The sequence below is a fragment of the Pleurodeles waltl genome, chromosome 6, assembly GCF_031143425.1.
Source record: "Pleurodeles waltl isolate 20211129_DDA chromosome 6, aPleWal1.hap1.20221129, whole genome shotgun sequence".
Lineage (NCBI taxonomy): Eukaryota > Metazoa > Chordata > Amphibia > Caudata > Salamandridae > Pleurodeles > Pleurodeles waltl.
The window spans coordinates 1513120869-1513145561 of record NC_090445.1 but is presented as its reverse complement, the minus strand read 5'-3'; the positions used below and the strand labels follow the sequence as shown (position 1 = coordinate 1513145561).

At 45.8% G+C, this 24693-nt stretch overlaps 1 protein-coding gene across 11 annotated transcripts in view; it reads right to left on the bottom strand.

Moving 5' to 3' along the window:
* LOC138301017 (cyclin-dependent kinase 11B-like) overlaps positions 1 to 24693 on the bottom strand; it is a 634168-nt gene that overhangs the window by 512356 nt on the left and 97119 nt on the right. For all 11 annotated transcript variants that reach the window (XM_069241025.1, XM_069241026.1, XM_069241031.1 and 8 more), the window contains 2 exons: positions 2802 to 2926; positions 1900 to 2038 (listed from right to left, as the gene is read on the bottom strand). In XM_069241025.1, coding sequence (XP_069097126.1) covers positions 1900 to 2038; positions 2802 to 2926 — 264 coding nt within the window. The remainder of the gene's footprint in view (positions 1 to 1899; positions 2039 to 2801; positions 2927 to 24693) is intronic.

The window sequence follows — 24693 nt, the reverse complement described above, 5'->3', positions numbered from 1 at the left end:
CATAATACCCCACCCAGCCGTGGAGGGTGAAAATTCCGGACATTCAGAGCTGTCAGGTCTGCCATAAACAGGTTGAACAGATGAGGGGCAAGCACAGAGCCTTGTTTCACACCAAGGGTTGTGGGGATTTTCCTAAAGAGCCTCATGCCATCACCAATTTTCATTCGTACCCATGTGTCTGAATAAAAAGATTATTGCGTTCAGAAGGGGGCCAGGAGATCCCACTGCTTCAGTTTGCTCCTAAGCAGATGTCTGGTCACTTGATCAAAGGTGAACTTAAAGTAAAGAAAACCAAGATGTAGATTTTTATGCCACCGTTTGCTCTGCTCTATGACAAAGGAGGTTATTGAAATATTTGTTGTGGTACCGAGCCCCTTCCTGAAGCCTGTTTGATTGGCTGGAATAATATTTAGTTTTTCTGACGGTGTTGCTAGATTGGCGAGGGGCAAGGAGGCATAGTTTTTTGCCTCAATGTTCATTAGGGTAATTAGTCTGTAGTCGCCCAGGTTGTCTCTCTTACTTCCCTTTAAGATAGGATTGATTATAGAACCTCGACAGTTCTCCGGGATGGCTCCTCCTAGTCTTGATTCCGGATATAGGGAGGTCAGCACTTCAGACCAGAAGACTGCTTCTTCCCTGAAGATAGCTTGTGTCAGGCCGTTTGGTCCGGGGACTACTCCTTGGCAGGCCAGAAGACTACTCAATAGGTCCCATCAGTGGTCAGAGTGAGATCGATCATTTCCCGTCATCCAGCAAGAGGATGTTTCCCACCTCAGGTATGCTCAATGGCAAGTGCCTGGTTGGCACTTGGTTAGAAAAGTTGTTTTAACGTGGCTTGCCCAGTCGTTTTCAGAGATGTCCGAGTTGTTGATTAAGTTTCCCTCAGGTGCTCAAATGGTTGATTATTTTCCAGAATTTCCTGGGGTTTATCCCTTTTGTGGCGGTTGTAGGATTAGACCAGAAAATACTCTTGCCTTCAGGCTTTTCTTTCCATTTTTGCCTTTTATATTCATTTTTTGTATTTTTCTGTTGTTCCCAGCGACGTTGATTGCCTTGGCAAGCCTTCCAACATCTTGCCAGCTTCCTTTGTGATTTTTGCAGGAGGTGACTTGATTTCGATAGGCGGGCAGGGGTGATTTGGCAAAGTCGCTGCACAGGCCATGGTAGATAACGGGAGGAGTGCTCGTCTAGTATTTTCTCTCTGAAGTTGTCCCAAGCTTCCATTATTTGTCTGTGGTTGTTGAGGCTCTCCTGGATCTGTGACTTTGTCGATAAAGATGGGGCTGTTATTGTGTCAGATGACCAGCGTAGTTGCTTCAAGCTTGTTGACTCTATAGAGCCCAACTTGTACCGGGGTGTGGGGATGGACGGGAAGGGAGGACCCAAGGGTAAGTATTTAATAGGAATAGGAATGGATGTGGATATTTTATTCTGAATTGTTTGAATTGTATCCAAACAATGTTGGACTTCCTACTCGGAAAAGCAACAGAAACAGAGTTCAAGGCAAAATTTAGCTTGGCACTTTGCGAATCAATCAGTGAAGGAGGGTGTGAGAATGTTACTGCCAGAAAGGATGGCGGGCATGAAAATGAAACCAGCTGCTGCCCCAAGCTCTCCAAAACAAAACAAAACAGCTAACTTTGAAACAACACTGACCTTTTAGCATTAATGAACCCTAAAAACATAACTTGAGTAACACATCAGCAAACAACATTTAAATCAGAACAAGATTTACATAACATAAAAAAGTGCAAAAACTATCTAGAAATAAAAGGCATAAAAGACAGTGATGTCTGAAACGGACACTTCTACTTTGGTAGAAGAACTGCCTTTGGTCAAGGACTATGCTTCCACAGAAAAGGGGCATAATGCAAAAAGGAGGATGGTTTGAACCCTCACCTCTCCCTCCTGGAATGCTCTCTGGCCAAGTCCCGCCTCTTCTGCCGTACCCACTCCATGCGAGCTTTGTCTTGCTCCTCACGTACTCTCTTCCTACGTTCGTGGTCCCGATCTTTCTCTTTCGATCGCCCGTGTTTCCCTAAGCAAGAGAAACTAGTTATATTGCGCACAGATACTGAAGGAATTAAAGACTGTAATAGTTGGTCCTTTAAACTGTGTGTTACAACATCGGAGTCCAGGCCTCTTTTTAGGTTACAATATCTGTATCATCAAGAAGATCTATAAACATTATATGCAAACAGACTGTCAGTTCTATGAGACACTTTGTAATAAACAAAACTAAGCATCAGCTGTCCAAACTTAACAGTAAACACCAGCACATAAATTTGAAACATAAAATGTATTAGTACAGTCCAGGGAAAGACAGTGAGAAGAAAAGTAAATCAGCTGTCACGAAAGTAACATAGTAAAATTGCCCCAACATCTGGTGAGAAGTTAACCCTCCCTTTTTTCTTTGTCAAATTCCTCAGGATGAATTTAAACTAAAAGTACCAGACTACAAATACGAAAACAGAACTGGATGAGCAGCTTACACTGGGCCACAAACAACATGAGATCTCTGAAAAGAGCAAGAGAGCAGTGAACAGGGGGCTTGATGGAGAGGACATTCTTACTATCAAGACACATCAGAAGCTAAAACGGCTTGGAGGGGGGAGGGACCAATTAACTAGTTTATGAGCCTCAGGCAAAGCAAAAATTGAGAAAACAGTGTTAGCCGAAAAATTCAACAGGGCTCCCCGACTGGGGAACCTTTAACCTAAAAAGCTTGCACAAGAATATGCTGCAATTGTTAAGGCATAAATAACACAACAAAGAAAACAAGACAGCTTGGTAAGACATACCTCCTCCTTCAGTGGAATGACTGCGATGCCGACGTTTTTCTTTCCTCTTCTCATCCTTTCTGTGATGTGTTTTGCGGGATGCTTGTTGTGGAGGTTTGATTGCTAATGAGTCGTCTTCGTCACCTCTGAAAGAAAAAAATCCTGTTAGCTCAGTAGTTCATACTGATTTTTATACAGAACTTCACTCCACTACAATCTAGGTACCTAGCATTTCAAAAAGCATAACTGTATTGAATCAGATGGGAGTACATAAGAAACTTCATGGGCTAGCATAAATACATAAGTAATATGAAAATCTGCTTAGCGAGGAAAGATTTTGATTTGAATCACTATGGCTAAGTACTAGATAGGAACAAGGAGGAAAAGCCAAAACAGAGAGGGTAAGGTCAAGAAGGATATTGGGGAATGTAGTCAGACAAAAGGCTAGGCTTTGTCACATTAAAAGAGCCTCAGGCCGAAGAAAATGTAGTGCAACAAGGATCCTAACCAGCTGCACAGTGATTTTATAAGGCGATATGTGGCCTAAAAGCCGATTTCACCATTGTCCAACAAACAGGAGTTTTCTGGATCTTATTCATGAACTGTAAAAGTAAATATCTTTTATTAATAGGGCAGTTTACAAAGAAAATACAATGATTATGCAAATGCGTGGTGTTTTTTGGGGGAGGGTAGCAGGGGTAGAGAACTGACAGTGATCTGAACAGGCAAAACTCAATTCGTCATATTTTGAATGCCTAGTCACAATTTAAAAACAAAAACTCACAGTATGAGTGAAAGCCAAATGTTGCAATAACAACACAAGAGACAAATTCTTGTAAGCTGCAGAAAATATACCTTCCAAGTTGCAAACCATTGAATCCGCTTTGTGTTCAAATATTTCCCTCTTTGTACTGAGTTGTTTAACTGTAAGAAGTTTAAGATGGATCAGAGGTACCTAATATACAGCAGATTAGTTTTAGCAAGCTTTAGAAAGAGGTTAAACAGTTGCTTGCTTCCAGGTTTTAATTTTACATGCCAAACTTATTTATTTGTTCACCATAATTCGCTAGCTCTCATAACACATTTTCTCCCCACAACGGGAGAACTATTTGGGAACAAGCGCCCAGTCATGTAATATAGTAAATAGCAATGGAAAATATATTTTGCTATAAAAGAAAGACTTTTTTCAGAAGATGTTTTACGTGAAACCAATTAAGATTTGTTTGAGACTTAATGGACCACTATCATTGAGAAAATTGCATTTATCAAGTCCGAGAAACAGTATAAACACGAAGATAAACATTCTGTCATGTCCATAATACTTTACTCAGAGAGCCTTTAGGCCTTTCTGGGTTGAGATCACGAATAAGGCTCTCTAAGGAAAGACCGTATTTTGCCTTGTTATTTTGAAGTGCATATTTTCTGTCTCAGCGGTTTGTTCAGGCGAATCTCAAAAACCTTTTCCTACCCTAGTATTCTGCAAAATTCCATGTAACAAAATACTTGTCTTAGAGCTGTAGCATGCAATAACAACTGAAAAGCCTACTGTCTTTAAGACATGCTTTTCCCAATAAAAAGGAGTAATCAACTGTCTGTCATGTTTCATGAAAAACAGATCTTATGGAATCTTGCACAACTTTTCCCTATGAACCAAAAAAGCCTTTTTTATTGGCTTTACACCTTAGCCAACACCAGCCGGTTCAAGTGCATGTACACTGGCAACCATCACACTTAGTTATGAAATTATGAATATAGTGAAAAATACAGCTTGCAAAACAAGACACAATCCCTCTAAACAGACTTAACAATAGTCATCACAAAGAAACCACCCCTCCAGATTTGTCAGAGAGGCTGCCTAATGCCAAACCACTTATCTATTACAGTAATCTGAGATTACGTGAAACAAAATACCAGCCTATAGCCTGTAACACAATGTGGTGATAACCAGCAGGTGAGTGCTGACTAGGATTTACAAATGCTTTTCATAATAAATACGCTAGATCAACGGCCGATGCCATAATGTTTAATAATAAGCAGGCCAGACTTATGGCATATCCAATCAGGTCTTTTCACCATGCGCAACTCAGCCGTATTGTTTTGAGTGTACATTTTTCTGCAGTTGGTGAAGCATAACACTATCTCTCCTAAGAGGGTTTGATATGAATTCTCACAGAGCATTCTTTGTCCATGGTGTGACATACGTGGTAACCAACATTAAAATCGTTGCCTACTATAGTAATCTGAGATTTCACATAACGAAATACCTATCTACAGACTGTATGGATAACAGCCCACATTTAAATGACTATAGACTATCACTGATTATTCTCATGATAAATATGATATGCCCGAGCCTCTAACATACATTTCATATTAAACAGATCCAACCTATAATCACAATCATTGACTTGCCACCATAAGCAACTCATTCCTGCTGTACTGAGAAGAAGCTAAAAAGTGCAATACAAGCAGCAGCCTATAGTGAAATCACACGGTTGGCCCAATCAAATCCTATCCTCAGAAAAATGACAATGTGGGTGAGGCCTGAGCCTCCCTTCTCAGTGGTTTCTGAAAAAATTTCTTTTTTTGTTGATCATATAATGTCTAGCGACAACTGCACTGTCAAGCCAGACCTAAAATCCTATGTAAATGAGTACATCCTTGGGCCTCCTATAATGCTGTCTAATACAAAACTGCAATCTGAAGGCAATGAAGGAAGTGGAGGTTGCTGGGTCTGAAATGCATTTTTATGACAGTCGCCTCATCCAACTGTGCTGCTGCCAGAGAAAAACATACACTTTCAATTTTCTAGTTATCTAAGCTATTTTTACATCGTTACAAGGTCATGTGTGGTCATGAAATTTTATGAAGGCAGTCATACTGCAGTTGGACAAAAACAAAATAATCACAGCTCCCTAAAGAGGAAACTTTCTTCTGTGGAAGTCCATGCCCAATCAAAATTGATACTCTTGGCTAGCCACGTGTGGGTGGAGCCAAAGCCCCTTTCTGTAGTACTCATGAAGATCTTTTTTAGGTAAACGACAATATGTCTGGCGATAGTCAAACCAGATCTAAAAAAGCAAGTAGTTCATTTTCCGATGACCACCTTCTTTTGAATAAATGTTAATATATCTTATAAACACACAATAGGAAAAGTCAATAGGTCCCGTCTTTTCAAGGTACTGGCTTTGTCAATGTTTTCTAAGCTATGATACAAACACTGACCTTTAAACATACAGTGGAAGGAGAGAGGGCGAGTGTGGATGGGGCAACCCAATACAGACAAACAATGGAGGGAGAGTGCAGGCAAGCCAACATAGACAACGAACACTGGGAGGGAAAGTGGTACCAAGCCCAAAGGGACAAAGAAGGGGTAGAGGAAGGTTGGGGCAAACCAAAAAGGTCAAGGATGGGAGAGGGCAAGCCAACATGGAAAACAAGTGGAGGGAGAAAGAACTTGTTAGGGCAAGCAGATGGAGAGGGGAAGAACAAAGAGGGGAAAGAACACAAGGGAGCCCGTTGAAAAAGACCGACTCTTTTAGAGTGCTTAAATCCCAAGGAAAAACTAGTGTTTATAAAAAAAAAATTAAAACAAAAAAACAACAAAAAAAACATTGACAAAGCCAATAGGTCTCACCTACACAAGTGTGTCTGCTGTTCAGCATGGCTAAAAGTGCAGAGGGGCCCAGGGTGGAGTGGCACAGAGGGCGGCGGCAGACTTGAGAAGCATGGAGTAGAGGCGAGTGGCAGAGTAGTATAGAGTGGTGCAGAGTATAGTGCCAAAGAATGCAGTGGCACAGTTCAGTGGGGTGGAGTACCCTATAGTGGAGTAGTGCAGAGTAGAGTGGAATTGGGTTCAGTGGTGGAGAGTGAGGTGTTGCAGAGTAGTGTCAGAGTGCAGTACAGTGGCGTAGAGAGCAGTGATGCAGAGTAGACAGCAGTGGCATATAGTGCAGTGACAGCTGTGTAGAGTGCATTGGCGCAGAGTGCCGCAGTTATTAGAGCGGAGCAGCATGGTGTAGAGAGACGCAGAGTAGATTGATGTGGCACAGGCTGGAGTGTGCAGTGTAGGATGCAGTTACACAGAGTCACAGAGAGTAATGGGGTGGAGTAAAGTGGCATAGAGCGCAGTGGCATGGTGTGCAAAGGTGCAGAGTAGTTTACAGTGGCGTACAGTCGATTGGCGTAGAGTTGGGTGTTAGCGCATAGTGTTTTGCGTAGAGTGCAGTGACAATGGTAAACTGGTTTTGCCTAGAAGGGAGTGGTGTACAGTGCAGTGGTAAAGAGTGCAGTGATGTGGTGTAGAGTGCTGAAGAGTACACTGGCATAGAGGAGACTGGTACAAGGTGAAGTAGAGAGGCGTAGCGTGAAGTAGCACAGCGTCCAGTGGAACAGAGTGGAGTGGTGCTGAGTGCAATTACGTGGAGTGGTGTAAAGCAGAGTGGTGGAGAGTAGAGTGCAGTTGTGTGGTTTAGAGTGGAGTACGCATGGTAGCGCACCACCATTACAGACAACACATTTTCAATTGAAATGACCATTACATTTGCACAGACAGTTTTACTAATAAAACTATACAGTGCACAGAAGAAAAGGTGTGGAAATTGCATCACCTAGTGTTATGATAATATTAAAGTATTTGTTTCCAACACACTTCAGAAATAATAAGAAATTTGCTTAATTTGTGTTACTAATTCTGATATATTCTGAAACACTTAAACAGTTCATTTAAATGTTGTGTGCTAGAAAAAAGCCTCTTTTCAGCCACCAGTATCGAGCAACATTGTCACATAAATCCTATCAGTTTGAAGTCAGCAAAAGAAAACACAAGCGCCCTCAGAAGACAATGCCTGACTTTTGACCTCGGCCTTTGAATGCACAGCAAATGTGACAAGATTTAAAGGCCTGTTTATAGAAAGGGAGTTTGTGGAGGATACAGTAAGCACGTTTTAGGCAACAGGAGGGACGAACAGAAGAGCCTAAATCAATTAAAGCCAGAAAATCGAAAGCCAGAAAATTTGAGTTACAATCCACAATGCCAATGGTAATCAACAGGCGGAATACATTCTTAGATCAACTTTCTGAAAAACCCCATAATTTCTTCAGCAAACCAGACAGCTGTGATCTAAACATGTAAGAAGTTCAAGGCCACAAGTAATGCATCCAAGCCTCAAGCAAGGGGCAAGCATGTAAAGAGAAGGAAGCCTACACCAGATGACCAATAAGAAGCCGGCAAAAAACACTGAACGTAAACAATGGGTGGTATGCAAGCTTAGTGATAGAAAAAACAGTCTCAGAGAGGTCATGTGGTGTCTAAGCGAAACCTAAAAAAAATCCCAATGAAATTCACTAGGTATGGTTAGGTAAACTAGCCAGCGCCCCCGGGTATGAACTTTACCTGACAAATTACATGGCATTGCTGATAACACGGATGACATAACACAATGGGACAACTTCTGGCTTTAATTGTATCAGGAACATTTTGAAGGGATCCTGCCAAATACATACAACACTATCAAGCACTGGCATAGTGTAGGAAAGTACCATCTTGCCTGGCATGTAACCCCCATATTTCATTTTATATATGTTGTTTTAGGGTATGTGTCACTGGGACCCTGCCAGCCAGGGCCCCAGTGCTCATAAGTGTGCCCTGTATGTGTTCCCTGTGTGATGACTAACTGTCCCACTGAGGCTCTGCTAACCAGAACCTCAGTGGTTATGCTCTCTCTGCTTTCTAAATTGTCACCAACAGGCTAGTGACCAATTTCACCAATTCACATTGGCATACTGGAACACCCCTATAATTCCCTAGTATATGATACCGAGGTACTGTAGGAAGTTGGCTCTGTATGCACTAATTCAAAGTAAGGAATAGTATGCACAGAGTCCAAGGGTTCCCCTTAGAGGTAAGATAGTGGCAAAAAGAGATAATACCAATGCTCTATTTTGTGGTAGTGTGGTCGAGCAGTAGGCTTATCAAAGGAGTAGTGTTAAGCATTTGTTGTACATACACAAGCAATAAATGAGGAACACACACTCAAAGACAATTCCAGGCCAATAGGTTTTTGTTATAGAAAAATATATTTTCTTGGTTTATTTTAAGAACCACAGGTTTACATTTTACATGTAATTCTTCAAATGAAAGATATTGCAGGTAGGTACTTTGAATAATCAAAACAGCATACACAGTTTTCAAGTAAATCACATATGGCTATTTTAAAACTAGACATTTAGTTCAATTTTCAACAGTTCCTGGGGGGAGTAAGAGTTAGTTAGTTTTTGCAGGTAAGTAAACCACCTACGGGGTTCAAGTTTGGGTCCAAGGTAGCCCACCGTTGGGGGTTCAGAGCAACCCCAAAGTTACCACACCAGCAGCTCAGGGCCGGTCAGGTGCAGAGGTCAAAGTGGTGCCCAAAACGCATAGGCTTCAATGGAGAAGGGGGTGCCCCGGTTCCAGTCTGCCAGCAGGTAAGTACCCGCGTCTTCGGAGGGCAGACCAGGGGGGTTTTGTAGGGCACCGGGGGGGACACAAGTTAGCACAGAAAGTACACCCTCAGCAGCACGGGAGCGGCCGGGTGCAGTGTGCAAACACACGTCGGGTTTCCAATGTAAATCAATGGGAGACCAAGGGGTCTCTTCAGCGATGCAGGCAGGCAAGGGGGGCGCTCCTCGGGGTAGCCACCACCTGGGCAAGGGAGAGGGCCTCCTGGGGGTCACTCCTGCACTGGAGTTCCGATCCTTCACGTCCTGGGGGCTGCAGGTGCAGAGTCTTTTCCAGGCGTATGGATCTGGGAGTCAGGCAGTCTCGGTCAGGGGGAGCCTCGGGATTCCCTCTGCAGGAGTCGCTGTGGGGGCTCAGGGGGGGCAACACTGGCTACTCACAGTCTCGTAGTCTCCGGGGAGTCCTCCCTGAAGTGTTGTTTCTCCACAAGTCGAGCCGGGGGAGTCGGGTGCAGAGTAGCAAGTCTCTGGCTTCCGGCGGGAAACGCAGTTGTCTTGAAGTTGCTTCTTTGAAACAAAGTTGCAGTCTTGGGTGAACAGAGCCGTTGAGCTGGGGCCAAAGCAGTTGGTGTCTCCGTCTTCTCTGCAGGGTTTTTCAGCTCAGCAGTCCTCTTCTTCTTAGGTTGCAGGAATCTGAGTTCCTAGGTTCTGGGGAGCCCTTAAATACTAAATTTAAGGGCGTGTTTAGGTCTGGGGGGTTAGTAGCCAATGGCTACTAGCCCTGAGGGTGGGTACACCCTCTTTGTGCCTCCTCCCAAGGTGAGGGGGGTCACATTCCTATCCCTACTGGGGGAATCCTCCATCTGCAAGATGGAGGATTTCTAAAAGTTAGAGTCACCTCAGCTCAGGACACCTTAGGGGCTGTCCTGACTGGCCAGTGACTCCTCCTTGTTATTCTCATTATCTCCTCCGGCCTTGCCGCCAAAAGTGGGGCAGTGGCCGGAGGGGGCGGGCAACCCCACTAGCTGGAGAGCCCTGTGGTGATGTAACAAAGGGGGTGAGCCTTTGAGGCTCACCGCCAGGTGTTACAGCTCCTGCAGGGGGAGGTGTGAAGCACCTCCACCCAGTACAGGCTTTGTTACTAGCCGCAGAGTGACAAAGGCACTCTCCCCATGTGGCCAGCAGCATGTCTCGAGTGTGGCAGGCTGCTAAAACCAGTCAGCCTACACGGGTAGTTGGTTAAGGTTTCAGGGGGCACCTCTAAGGTGCCCTCTGGGGTGTATGTTACAATAAAATGTACACTGGCATCAGTGTGCATTTATTGTGCTGAGATGTTGGATACCAAACTTCCCAGTTTTCAGTGTAGCCATTATGGTGCTGTGGAGTCCGTGTTTGACAGACTCCCAGACCATATACTCTTATGGCTACCCTGCACTTACAATGTCTAAGGTTTTGCTTAGACACTGTAGGGGCACAGTGCTCATGCACTGGTGCCCTCCCCTATGGTATAGTGCACCCTGCCTTAGGGCTGTAAGGCCTGCTAGGGGGTGACTTATCTATACTGCAGAGGCAGTGTGAGGTTGGCATGGCACCCTGAGGGGAGTGCCATGTCGACTTACTCGTTTTGTCCTCACCAGCACACACAAGCTGGCAAGCAGTGTGTCTGTGCTGAGTGAGGGGTCCCCAGGGTGGCATAAGACATGCTGCAGCCCTTAGAGACCTTCCCTGGCATGAGGGCCCTTGGTACCAGTTACAAGGGACTTACCTAGATGCCAGGGCGTGCCAATTGTGAAAACAAAAGTACAGGTTAGGGAAAGAACACTGGTGCTGAGGCCTGGTTAGCAGGCCTCAGCACACCTTCGAATCAAAACTTAGCATCAGCAAAGGCAAAAAGTCAGGGGGTAACCATGCCAAGGAGGCATTTCCTTACAGGTACCCAGGGTATTGGGGTTCCAGGAAATCCCTATCGGCTGCAGCATTTCTTTTGCCACCCATAGGGAGCTCTGACAATTCTTACACAGGCCTGCCACTGCAGTCTAAGTGAAATAACGTCCACGTTATTTCACAGCCATTTACCACTGCACTTAAGTTACATATAAGTCACATATATGTCTAACCTTCACCTGGTGAAGGTTGGATGCTAAGTTACTTAGTATGTGGGCACCCTGGCACTAGCCAAGGTGCCCCCACATTGTTCAGGGCAAATTCCCCAGACTTTGTGAGTGCGGGGACACCATTTCACGCGTGCACTATACATAGGTCACTACCTATGTATAGCGTCACAATGGTAACTCCGAACATGGCCATGTAACATGTCTAAGATCATGGAATTGTCACCCCAATGCCATTCTGGCATTGGGGAGACAATTCCATGATCCCCCGAGTCTCTAGCACAGACCCGGGTACTGCCAAACTGCCTTTCCAAGGGTTTCACTGCAGCTGCTGCTACTGCCAACCCCTCAGACAGGTTTCTGCCCTCCTGGGGTCCAGCCAGGCCTGGCCCAGGAAGGCAGAACAAAGGACTTCCTCAGAGAGAGGGTGTTACACCCTCTCCCTTTGGAAAAAGGTGTCTGGGCTGGGGAGGAGTAGCCTCCCCCAGCCTCTGGAAATGCTTTGATGGGCACAGATGGTGCCCATCTCTGAATAAGCCAGTCTACACCGGTTCAGGGATCCCCCAGCACTGCTCTGGCGTGAAACTAGACAAAGGAGAGGGGAGTGACCACTCCTCTGTCCTGCACCTCCCAGGGGAGATGCCCAGAGCTCCTCCAGTGTGCTCCAGACCTCTGCCATCTTGGAAACAGAGGTGTTGCTGGCACACTGGACTGCTCTGAGTGACCAGTGCCACCAGGTGACGTCAGAGACTCCTTCCGATAGGCTCTTACCTGTGTTACTAGCCTATCCTCCTTCCTAGGTAGCCAAACCTCCTTTTCTGGCCATTTATGGTCTCTGCTTTGGGGAATTCTTCAGATAACGAATGCAAGTGCTCATCCGAGTTCCTCTGCATCTCTCTCTTCACCTTCTGCCAAAGGATTGACCGCTGACTGCTCAGGACGCCTCCAAAACCGCAACAAAGTAGCAAAGACTACTACTGCAACCTTTTATCGCTTCATCCTGCTGGCTTTCTCGGTTGTTTCCTGGTGGTGCATGCTCTGGGGGTAGCCTGCCTCCTTCTTGCACCAGGAGCTCTGAAGAAATCTCCCGTGGGACGACGGAATCTTCCCCCTGCAACCGCAGGCAACAAAAGACTGCATCACCGGTCCTCTGGGTCCCCTCTCAGCACGACAAGCGTGGTCCCTGGAACTCAGCAACTCTGTCCAAGTGACTCCCACAGTCCAGTGACTCTTCAGTCCAAGTTTGGTGGAGGTAAGTCCTTGCCTCCCCACGCTAGACTGCATTGCTGGGTACCGTGTGATTTGCAGCTGCTCCGGCTCCTGTGCACTCTTCCTGGATTTCCTTCGTGCACAGCCAAGCCTGGGTCCCCGACACTCTAACCTGCAGTGGACAACCTTCTGAGTTGTCCTCCGGCGTCATGGGACTCCCTTTTCTGACTTCAGGTGGACTCTGGTTCACTCCTCTTCCAAGTGCCTGTTCCGGTACTTCTGCGGGTGCTGCCTGCTTCTGTGAGGGCTCCCTGACTTGCCGGGCGCCTCCTTGTCTCCTCATCCAAGTGGCGACATCCTGGTCCCTCCTGGGCCACAGCAGCATCCAAAAACCCTAACTGCGACCCTTGCAGCTAGCAAGGCTTGTTTGCGGTCTCTCTGCGTGGGAACACCTCTGCAAGCTTCTTCACGACGTGGGACATCCATCCTCCAAAGGGGAAGTTTGTAGCCCTCTTCGTTCTTGCAGAATCCAAAGCTTCTACCATCCGGTGGCAGCTTCTTTGCACCCTCAGCTGGCATTTCCTGGGCATCTTCCCACTCTCGACATTGTTGCGACTCTTGGACTTGGTTCCCTTGTTCCACAGGTACTCAGGTCCGGAAATCCCCTGTTGTTGCATTGCTGGTGTTGGTCTTCCTTGCAGAAACCCCCAATCACGACTTCCGTGCTCTCTGGGGGTTATAGGTGCACTTTACACCTACTTTTCAGGGTCTTGGGGTGGGCTATTTTTCCAACCCTCACTGTTTTCTTACAGTCCCAGCGACCCTCTACAAGCTCACATAGGTTTGGGGTCCATTCGTGGTTCGCATTCCACTTTTGGAGTATATGGTTTGTGTTGCCCCTATACCTATGTGCTCCTATTGAAATCTACTGTAACTTTACATTGCTTGCATTACCTCCTTTTGCTATTACTGCATATTTTTGGTATTGTGTACATATATCTTGTGTATATTTGGCATCCTCATACTGAGGGTACTCACTGAGATACTTTTGGCATAGTCATAAAAATAAAGTACCTTTATTTTTAGTATATCTGTGTATTGTGTTTTCTTAGGATACTGTGTATATGACACCAGTGGTATAGTAGGAGCTTTGCATGTCTCCTAGTTCAGCCTAAGCTGCTCTGCTATAGCTACCTTCTATCAGCCTAATCTGCAAGAAACACCTCTTATACTAATAAGGGATAACTGGACCTGGTACAGAATGTAAGTACCCCTTGGCACCCACTACAAGCCAGGCCAGCCTCCTACACATAGCCAATAGGTTGCGCCTTTGGGACCTTATACGTGTTCAGCCAGAGCTATTGACTTTGCCAATGTCTTTAAGCTATATTGTAGAGACAGCGTGGCTGCTGTGCAGCACATATGTTAGAAAGTTATAATAAAAAAGTGTTATAAGCAATTTTGTTATCGTATACAAAACCAAGAAAAAGATTACAGTGAATGACTATTAAAAAAAGAATTAACATGAAAAATGTCTAGTTTTTTGTCCTTACAATACTGGCAAATTCGCCATGCCTGTTCTAATGCTTGCTTATTATAGCTTTGGTGCTGAAGAGGTGGAATTGCTGAGGTGGTGTAGATCTGGTGCTGATTGATGTGGTGGTGCGCTGGTGTGAGATAGTGCTGTGGTGGTGCTGATGTGGAGATGATGCTCAGGTGATACTGACGTGATGCCGAATGATGCGGGGTGGTGGTGGTGCTGCTGCTAAGTGATACCGGGTCATGCTGTGGAGGTGCCGAGTGATGCCCGGATGGTGGAGCTTGGGTGGTGGTGCCGGGGTGGTGGTAGGTCAGGTGTGGTGCCGGAGTGATGCTGCACTGGTGCTGACTCATGCTACGTAGGAGCTGTGCCGAGGAGGTGTTGCACTATTGCTGAGGTGGTGCAAAGCTGATGCTTAAGTGGCGCTGTTTTAGTCCTGAGCTACTGCTGAGGTGGGGCTGAGCAGCTGCTGAGGTGGGTGGCGCTGGTGCTGAGGTGGTGCAACTCAGGTGGTTGTGTGCTGAGGCTGAGGTGGGTGTTGCGGTAATGCTGTGGTGGTGTGCTGATATTGTGCTGCTCTGATGCTGACTGACACTGAGGTGGTGGTGTGCTTGTCTGGAGGCAGTTCTTAAGTGGTGCTGTACCTGAGGTGGGGCTGAGCCATGCGGAGGTGGTGGTAAGTAATGCCAAGGTGGTGGTGCTGCACTGGTGCTCAGGTGGTGCTCGACTAGAACTCTGGTGCTAGGTGTGCTGGTGCTGAGGGTGTGCTGTGTTGGTGCTGAGATGGCACTGCACTGGGGCAGAGTGATGCTGAGATGGCGATGCTCTGGTGCTGCTGAGTGATAATCATATGGTGATGCAGTGGTGATTCTGAGTGAAGCTGAGTAACGATGACTGGTGCTGAAGTGGTGCTGCACTGATGCACAAGTGGTGCATAAGTGCTGCTGCACTGGTTTAGAAGTGGGGCAGAAGTGGTCTTGTACTGATGCTGCTGTGGTCCTCAGGTGGTGCTAAAGTGGTGCTGTGCTGGTGGTGCTGCACTGGTGCGGAGGTGGTGCTGCACTGGAGTGGAGGGATGCTAAGGTGGTGCAGTGCTGATGCGGAGGTGGTGCTAAGGTGTTGCTGTGTAATGCTCAGGTGGTGCTGCTGAGCGATGCATTAGTGGTGCTGAGTGACGGTGACTGATGAAGTGGTGTGCTGATACTGAGGTGGTACTGAGTTGGGGATGAGGTGGTGTTGCACTGATGCACTGCTGCTGAGGTGGTGGTGCGCTGATGGTGCAGTGGTGCTAAAGTGATGCTGTGTTGGTGCTGAGTAACGGTGATGTGGTGCGGAGTGATGCTGAGATGGTGCTATGCTGGTGCTGAGTGATGCCTCAAGTGTGACAAGCACTGCAGTAGGCGCCAGATGTGAGCAAAGTTGTCAACGTGCACAGTACACTCAAACCATATCAATGCACAGCCTACAGATATTTGCTGGTTAACCAGGGGCAATTCTACCCAACTCAAAGAAAGCACTAGGCATCCATGATCTTGCTCGAGTTAAATTTAGGCTCTGGACTCCACAGATTAAACAAGCGAGTGGTTATGAAAAAAGTGCTTCAAACATGACCCTGTTTCGAAGGAGAGGAGTGACGCGAAGTGCAATTAAATAACCAGCAGCTTGGCTAAACTGAGCCTGCACTTCTCACCATTACTGAGAAGGGAGGATGGCAGGGGAAGTAGGGCAGGCAATGAGCGGTCAACAGAGGGCGTTTTCCAATCAAACATTAATCCTACTTGGTTGCGAACACAATGTAAAGATTCCTAACGTAATCAGTTTAGTGGAGATGTACACATAATAAAGATACACTCATGGCAACAAACGCCATATTTCTGTACATTTAGTGTGCGCACAGATAAATTCAAACAACATTTACATGTGGCTACACAAGTGGCAATTCACATGCACACACAAACATGGCATACTGCTGACACTAAACATATACACATGTACACAATCCTGGCAGCACACGGTGCCTTGGCCACAATTAACATACTTTATGGCTCTTGGATTGTCTAGCTGCCTGCCTGGTTATTTGGCCGCAGCAGGGATGATGTCACTGCCTCCCTGCTGATGTGTACATAGGGTAAACGGATGGCTCTCTTCTAAAACCAGCGAATCTCGAAACGCAAGAGAGACATTTTAAATAAAAAATGAGATACTTGTGCTGTCTCTCAGGATACTTGGAGGACACCGCGGGTGCCAATGAGAGTAGAGCTATGCTTCAGGATGCCTTGGAGTGAAAGGTTTGCACCTTAGACCGCATAGCAATGAAACTTTTGAGTAGTGCTTTGTATAGCGCTTAACATTGAGCCCAACGTTGCAACCATGATTAGTAGATTCAACTTGAGGTTAAAATGTTGTTGTATATTCTAAAGGATGGCTGCGGTTGGCACGCCGACTGGAATTAGTTTTAGCCATAAAACATTTAAGAGGTACGATTCTGCTGTGCTTACTAGTAACATTTACCAAAGTACTGTTTGGGATAAGTACCGAGGATCAATAAACCTGGCACCCACTCCTGCAGTTGACAAAGAACACAATCTGAATAGAATAGTTATGCTTAGGAAAAGGTCATGTTCACTTATAAATTACCGGCTGCCGGGCGGGGTTGAAGGGGAGGTGGGCAGCAGTGCGAGGCCTGCAACACTATTGATAATTTAGTGTCTGCCCTCTAAAACTAGGCACTCTCGCGTCTTGGTTTATAACCCAAGGTAACTAGGGTAAAGGAACACAAGAAGAACTGCCAAGGAGCAGACATTTTTCTCTGAAGGAAAAGTCAGGATTTGAAGCCCCAGTGCACAGTGTCTGAAGCCTAAGGCTCAGGTGGCGCTACATATGCTCATGCGATACTTCTTAAAAAGGTAAGATGATTGAATGATGCATGAATCCAGGCACTGGTCGAGGACTGGGGGAAGGGCTGGGCTCACCTAAACAAATGCACCTGCGAGCCAGAGTCCGTGGTGACCAGGAGGGTCTGAGATATGCTTCACCAGGGTGATAACCAGGCAGGCATCAGACACATGCGACCCGAGGAGGCGGTGGTGGGGATGAGAAAGAGGTATCAGCAGCTGGCAGATAGGCCCATTATACACAAAGAGGGGGCAGAATTAATCTCTGGCGCACCTCGGTACAGCGCAAAGACACTCAAGCGTTTGCAATGCAATGAGTCTCGAATTTGCTTGAATTAGAGGTATTGGCTAAATGGATAACTGGGCTCTTCTTTCCACATAAATTGGTCAACCCTGCTGCATAATTTGGTCCTCTCTGCGACATAATTTCAGTGACCCTGCATACAACTAAAGCACTTTCATTTATCTTCTTACTCTATCTGCAGCAAAAAATGATAATTAGCATCCTAATTTAAATCTGCCATACTAATTCCAATAGAATAGAACTTTCACCACCCCACCATCAGTGGTGCTGCCTGGCTAACGCAATCCCCCCCCCCCCCAAAAAAAAAGACAAGACAGCCACAGAGGAGAAAAACGAGAAAGGTCACCCAAACATATCAAGTGTTCAAACAGCCATAGTGTAATAAGGATATTAAGTTGACTTGAATCATGGTCAGAACGGCAATAAGGAGAGATTATTAAAACCCATACAATCATATAAACCTTTATTAGAAATAACATTTTGGGATTAGACTGTAATGCTCAAAACAGCCTCCAGAGGGCACCATAGCAAAATATAATTTGTAAGGAACATGGTCATGTAACCATATTGTTAGCCCCTAGAGGGGATAACCCCGTAAAAAACAGGAGAAAGTAATGCAGTGTAACCATATACTTAGCCCCTACAGGGCTTAGCATGCCAACTGCAATGTTATTACAAATAAGGCCTTTGAAACAAAATTTCTTCCAGGTGTAAAACAAACGTTCTAGCCATGAGAAAGCTTTAAAGACACTGAAAGACCCAGAACCGAGGAACTCAGATTCCTGCAACCTAAGAAGAAGAGGACTGCTGAGCTGAAAAACCCTGCAGAGAAGACGGAGACACCAACTGCCTTGGCCCCAGCTCTACCGGCCTGTCTCCCCCCTTTGGAAGAAAACTGCTCCAGCGACGCTTTCCCCAGGACCAGCGACCTCTGAATCCTCAGAGGACTGCCCTGCTCTAAAAGGACCAAGAAACTCTCGAGAACAGCGGCCCTGTTCAACAAAGACTGCAACTTTGTTTCCAGAGGAGCAACTTTAAAGACCCCTGCAATTCCCGCCAGAAACGTGAGACTTGCAACACTGCACCCGGCGACCCCGACTCGACTGGTGAAGAAACAACGCTACAGGGAGGACCCCCAGGCGACTCCAAGACTGTGAGTAACCAAAGTTGTCCCACCTGAGCCCCCACAGCGACGCCTGCAGAGGGAATCCCGAAGCTCCCCCTGACCGCGACTGTCTGATTCCCAGATCCCGACGCCTGGAAAAAACCCTGCACCCGCAGCCCCCAGGACCTGAAGGATCGGAACTCCAGTGCAGGAGTGACCCCCAGGAGGCCCTCTCCCGTGCCCAGGTGGTGGCTACCCCGAGGAGCCCCCCCCTTGCCTGCCTGCACCGCTGAAGAGACCCCTTGGTCTCCCCTTGATTCCTATTACAAACCCGACGCTTGTTTTGCACACTGCACCCGGCGCCCCCCGCGCTGCTGAGGGTGTACTTTCTGTATTGACTTGTGTCCCCCCCCAGTGCCCTACAAAACCCCCCTGGTCTGCCCTCCGAAGACGCAGGTACTTACCTGCTGGCAGACTGGAACAGGGGCACCCCCTTCTCCATTGAAGCCTATGTGTTTTGGGCACCACTTTGAACTCTGCACCTGACCGGCCCTGAGATGCTGGTGTGGTGACTTTGGGGTTGCTCTGAACCCCCAACGGTGGGCTACCTTGGACCCCAATTTGAACCCCGTAGGTGGTTTACTTGCCTGCAAGAACTAACAATAACTTACCTCCCCTAGGAACTGTGAAAATTGCACTGTGTCCACTTTTAAAATAGCTATATGTGTTTTATGTAAAAAGAGTATATGCTATTGTGATTATTCAAAGTTCCTAAAGTACTTACCTGCAATACCTTTCAAATGAGATATTACATGTAGAATTTGAACCTGTGGTTCTTAAAATAAACTAAGAAAATATATTTTTCTATACAAAAACCCATTGGCCTGGAATTGTCTCTGAGTGTGTGTTCCTCATTTATTGCCTGTGTGTATGTACAACAAATGCTTAACACTACTCCTTTGATAAGCCTACTGCTCGACCCCACTACCACAAAATAGAGCATTAGTATTATCTCTTTTTGCCACTATCTTACCTCTAAGGGTAACCCTTGGACTCTGTGCATACTATTGCGTACTTTGAAATAGTCCATACAGAGCCAACTTCCTACAAGTGGTTACACGCAACACACGGAGGGCATGCGGAGCATCTCTGAACTCCGACCTTCATCCCTGGCCTGCTCAGGGCAGGCAGATACCAGCGGTTTCAGCAGACCTGGACCCGGTCCGACCTGGGACCCGAATCACAGCAAAGGACAAGGCCATGAGTGTCTCCCCGCGGGACCTGACACGTGGACACAGCCACGCTGGACCCCAATCCCCGACACCTCCACCCACACCGGTACCCCTCTGACATCCTCCAGGCACCCAACAGGCATCAACTCGCCAGCAGAAGGGTGAAGGGCGCAGAAGAGATGTGCCATACAGATCGGAGGTGGAGATGAGTGAGGGTGTGAGGGAGTCTGGGGAAGGCTCTGGAAGGACAGAGGGCAGAGGCTGTAGTCAGCCTCCACTAAGTGCGTGCACCGGAGTCCAGCGGAAGCAGCCCGGCTACTGTTGGGGTGCAGCTAGTGGGAGGCTGGAAGGCCCCCTTCGAAGTCCCTGCTAAAAAGTCCTCAGTCAATGCCAAAACTCCGGGAGAACACATCACTTTCATCAAGCCTCTCTGCCTTTGCCTCAAGCATACCTTAATCTAATCTTGAATCATATCTTGCTATTGTCTTTTCATTCCTTTGCCTGTAGGGGTTAGACACAGGCCTCTAAACCTTTAGGCCAAATACAGCAATACAACAATACAACAATGCCAAACCTACGCAAGGTTAAGAGCTCCTCAAAGAATTTATTCCAGCAACTAACTCAGTTAAAACAATTAGATCTGCATATGTTCACTTGGAAAATCTCAAATGTAATGTCTTAACGAATTAGAGCAGTAATAAAAGCATCAAGAAACTAGCAAAACAAAGTTTAACAAACTGTCAGGCTCGGTCCAGCCAAAGGATGTCAGTTATAGAAATATCATCAGATAGTGTCGCAGACAATACAATAACGGCAACTATAAACCACACAAACTATGAAGATTTGATTAAACTTGGCAGCGGAATAGTCTCCCTGACCAGCCCCCCAGGTGACCCAGCTTTCGACTTTGCTCCAAACAATTAGGAGCATAGGTCCACGGCTGCACTCCTTATTGTTCTGATTAAAAGCAGCCCGCTACCAGAAAGAGTATGCCCTAGCTTCAACGGGGGAGGGGGGATGAGGAGGGAGAGCTGCCGGTTCACACAAACACTTCGTATATTGTTGCAGAAAGCAGACAGGTGGCCACCAAGGTAAGAAAGGGCAGCGACTGGTGCGTTATTCAACATTACTCGTCCTACAACACAAGCCAGATGGATCTATCTGGTGTCCAGGTGAAGGCAAATCCTCCGGCATTTCAATCCAATATAGACCAGAGCAATTTATTGGCATCAATCAAAACAACGCTGACTGCCACAATCAATGACCTCACATGGCAATCAGATAAGTTAGAAATGCAACTGGACTTCATACATGCATTGGCCAATTCCGTAAATAAAATAGAAGCAAAGTTCCCAGCCCTGGAACAAAGAGGGTTCCGCATTGATACCACAGCACCTTCATGTGCTTGTACGCCTTTAGTGGACAAATTATTATCCCTACCAGAGGTTCTGAGCACCACGATCACACAATGGAAATCAGACTTGCAAAGTTTAAGTCCTGTTAGGCCTCTAATACCTGACTATGTACAAGTTAAACAAGCAAATTGTATCTCATCGACTAAACCAAACCAAACAAACTCTAGTGCTGCGTCAGCCAGATAATTCGCCCACCACCTCAAATGCCAGGGAGCATGTACCCAAAGAACCCAAGAACACATCAGAGTACCCATCCACCCCTCTTTAACAGAGCATGGAAACGGAGAGGAGCAAAGACACCGGAAATGATTCAGCAAACAGCTGGCCAATGACGCTTTCAAACAGAGCTAAAAAGAGGTTAAAAAAAAAAGCAAAGAACAAAACGAAAAAGGATACATTACAGGCATTGCAAAGAATGGAAAGTACGGTGGCATCTCCAGATGAACCAAGTACATTCTCCATTTTCAAATGTAGGAAGATGGATTAAAAAAAAAAAAAAAAAAAAAAGAAATTCTTAAAGCTCCGAAATCATTGTACAATCAACAAGCACTTCTACCGGCTCAAGCCAGTGCACATAACAACAATAGCACAAATATAAAACCAAATGAACCCTGTGACTACACAGTTCCCCAATTAGTAGCCTATCAACCTACACAGCCACCGGCCCAAGCTAGTCCTCACAACAACACAAGTACAAAATCAAACTAGTCTTGGGGCCCACTAGCAACAACTTCAACGAAAATTACATCAGACTTCAAATCGGTTAAGTCTGCAGGGGTGAGCCTCCCGCATTAAAACAAGGAAATGCCCGGGCCAAGGGATCAATCACCTGGTGCTCTACAAATCGACCCCACTAGCGAGAATAAATTAATAGCACCAAAAGATATTGATGGAGATACCCAAGGGGCAAAAGAACTGAGTAACAGCTTATCCAGTGTCAAGCTAGTCCTTACACCCCAATATTGCTCCAAAGATAATCATGATCTTGAACCAATCAAACATGCTAAGGCTGTTCAAGGCATTACCAGAGGCAATCAACATAAATTCTGATGAGATCGTAAGAGTAGCATTTGAGGTGCTACCTAAACACAGCAATCATCGTGAATCTACCATAATGACTCAAGCTCTCCAGCACTAGCGGAAAGGGTATTGAAAAACAAAAGGTTCCTTGAGGAATGGGGCATAAAGTAGAGTTGATGGGCCATCCCAAATATCCCTACCCCCTTAAAAAAAAACATGCGAAACCCTGCAACAAAAATCAAGCACTCACAGGATTTTTAAAAAGGGTATGTCACCTCAAGACAGATGAGCCAAACACCAAACTCTCCATATCCTTTACTTATCCAACTTCAACAGGCTGCATATATCTCCAAGGACGATCTAAAGCTCTTGTCACCATCCTCTCTGCACTGTACAGCTCCTATCTTGATTGCCAGGAAGTTCCATAGATTAGGAGAGGCTCCATACTGCACCCAATTTATAAAAAGGGGGACAGGCAAGATCCAGCTAATTATCGTCTGATCACACTACTGGATATTGAATCAAGAGGTTTCGCCTCAGTCCTTTTGGAAGAACTACAAAGCTGGGCAGAGGCCAAGGTGATAGTGCCACTAATCAAACTGGCTTTAGGGTGAATTTCGCGACCATGGATAACATCGTCGCCCTTTCTTTTTCGTCTCATGAGGCCGTTGCCAAAAAGTCACTACCACATTTCGCTTGCTTTGTGGACTATTCTGCAGCATTTGATGCAGTGGACAAGAACTTACTAAGGGCAATATCCCCATTGTACACATCTACCTGGGCAAGGGTCAAGCTTTCGAACTCCAATGTCAACAAGGAGATTCCCACTACCAACGGGTTAAAACAAGGATGTATTCTAGCACCAATATTATTCAATCTCTATACAGCAGATATGTCGCAGGCGCTAAGACAAGCAAACTTGATTCCACCAAAAATTGAAAATCTAAAAGTCACCCTGCTGCAATATGCGGACGATATCGTTCTGCTGGATCACTCATCACTCCAAAATTGGCCTACAAAAAGCACTAACATCCTTACACATCTACAATACAGCAAACAAAATGAAAGCGAATGCTACCAAAACTAAAGATGTAATATTTGGTGGGTCATCGAAACATCAGTACTCATGTTGGAAGCTGGGATCACTTATCAATAGCGCCACAGACGTGTACAATTCTATGGGTGCCCGTCTATTAGCCAAGAGAACACCCAAAGCCCACCTTCATCACCTGAAGGCAAAGGCGGACTACATACCAACTAGAATATGCCAGTTAAATATTCTAATACGAAGTCCTTCAGCAAGATTAATACTCCAAATTCGCTTTCCTTCTAGCATTGATCCATGGTCATGAAGCCTTCTCCGGCCAATCCACCACCTTGATAGAAAAGCTCCATGTCAAAATCTACAAAAGTGTGTTCAAGCTGCCACAATACATAAGAAGCCATCTGATAAGGCTGGAATACGGACCGGAAGGACAGCACTGGGCTTCGATGGGGGCCTCCTTGAAATAATATCAAAGATGTGTCATGGCCCCTCCTAACACCTTAAAATCAGATCTTCGTCACATCTTTGAAACAAAAATGAACCCCTGGTCAAAATATCTAACAGGAGCTTTAAACAAACTCCAAATCGACCAAGCGGTACTGGTCAAATTGGCACAGTCACATATTTCAGTCAAATCTGTGCTGAGAAGACAGACAAAACCGCTTTCCTGTGCAAGTGACCTGGAAAAATTGAGCAATACTCACATGCAAGGAGTGCTGGCAGCTTCTTATACAAACACCTCACAGCATTTGGTACCACAGCCATACCTTCCCTGCACAATCAGGAAAGCCTGTGTGACTCCAATTGTTTTTGCAAGACACCTTTGCCTAAGGACAAAGGAGCTAAATCCAAAATGGAACTGTCAATAACAAAGAGTTGCAGGCTCTGCGAATATAAATTTGAGACTTTCATCCATCTATTGTGCTGCTGCCTGGCACTGATGAATGCACAAGACCTATTTTTCTCCGCCATGGTATAAGATCCTGTATCAAGGTCAGATCATTGGTATTTGCTCTAACGGAACCAGCTGATTTGGCTAAATTTGGGAAGTTTATTACGCAGCTCCAAGCAAAATTAACTCACCAATCAATGAGCATCTAGACTTTCTCTTAGCTATAAACTGTTTTTTAAAACTGACCATAATACTGTGATATTATCATTTGTCATAAAGCTTGAACATGTATACATGGATCTTAACCTCAATCCTTTAATCAGTCAGCCCCTGCAACGACATGCATTTAGGCATTTTACACAATAATAAGACACTTTTATGAAACGTCGAGGGGATGACTGCCTTCTAGGCTGCACTTCATATATCTTTATCTTTTGTATTTATTCTGTGTACTCTTGCAATGATTTTAATTAATCATGCAATAAAGGAGGATGATGATGATCCCATTGTCCTAGGACCACCGCTGGCTGAGTTATGAGCATAAATGTTTTGTAAAAGTAATGCCCTGCAAAGCATTATGGGGCGAGTTTCCCAAGTGCAGTGAATATTGTAGAATCGGCTCTTCCGCTGTGCCGGAGGAGCCACTTTCGCATTGAGGGTTTCTGTTTTACGTAAACCATTTACCAATTTCAAGTGTTTCAAGGGAAC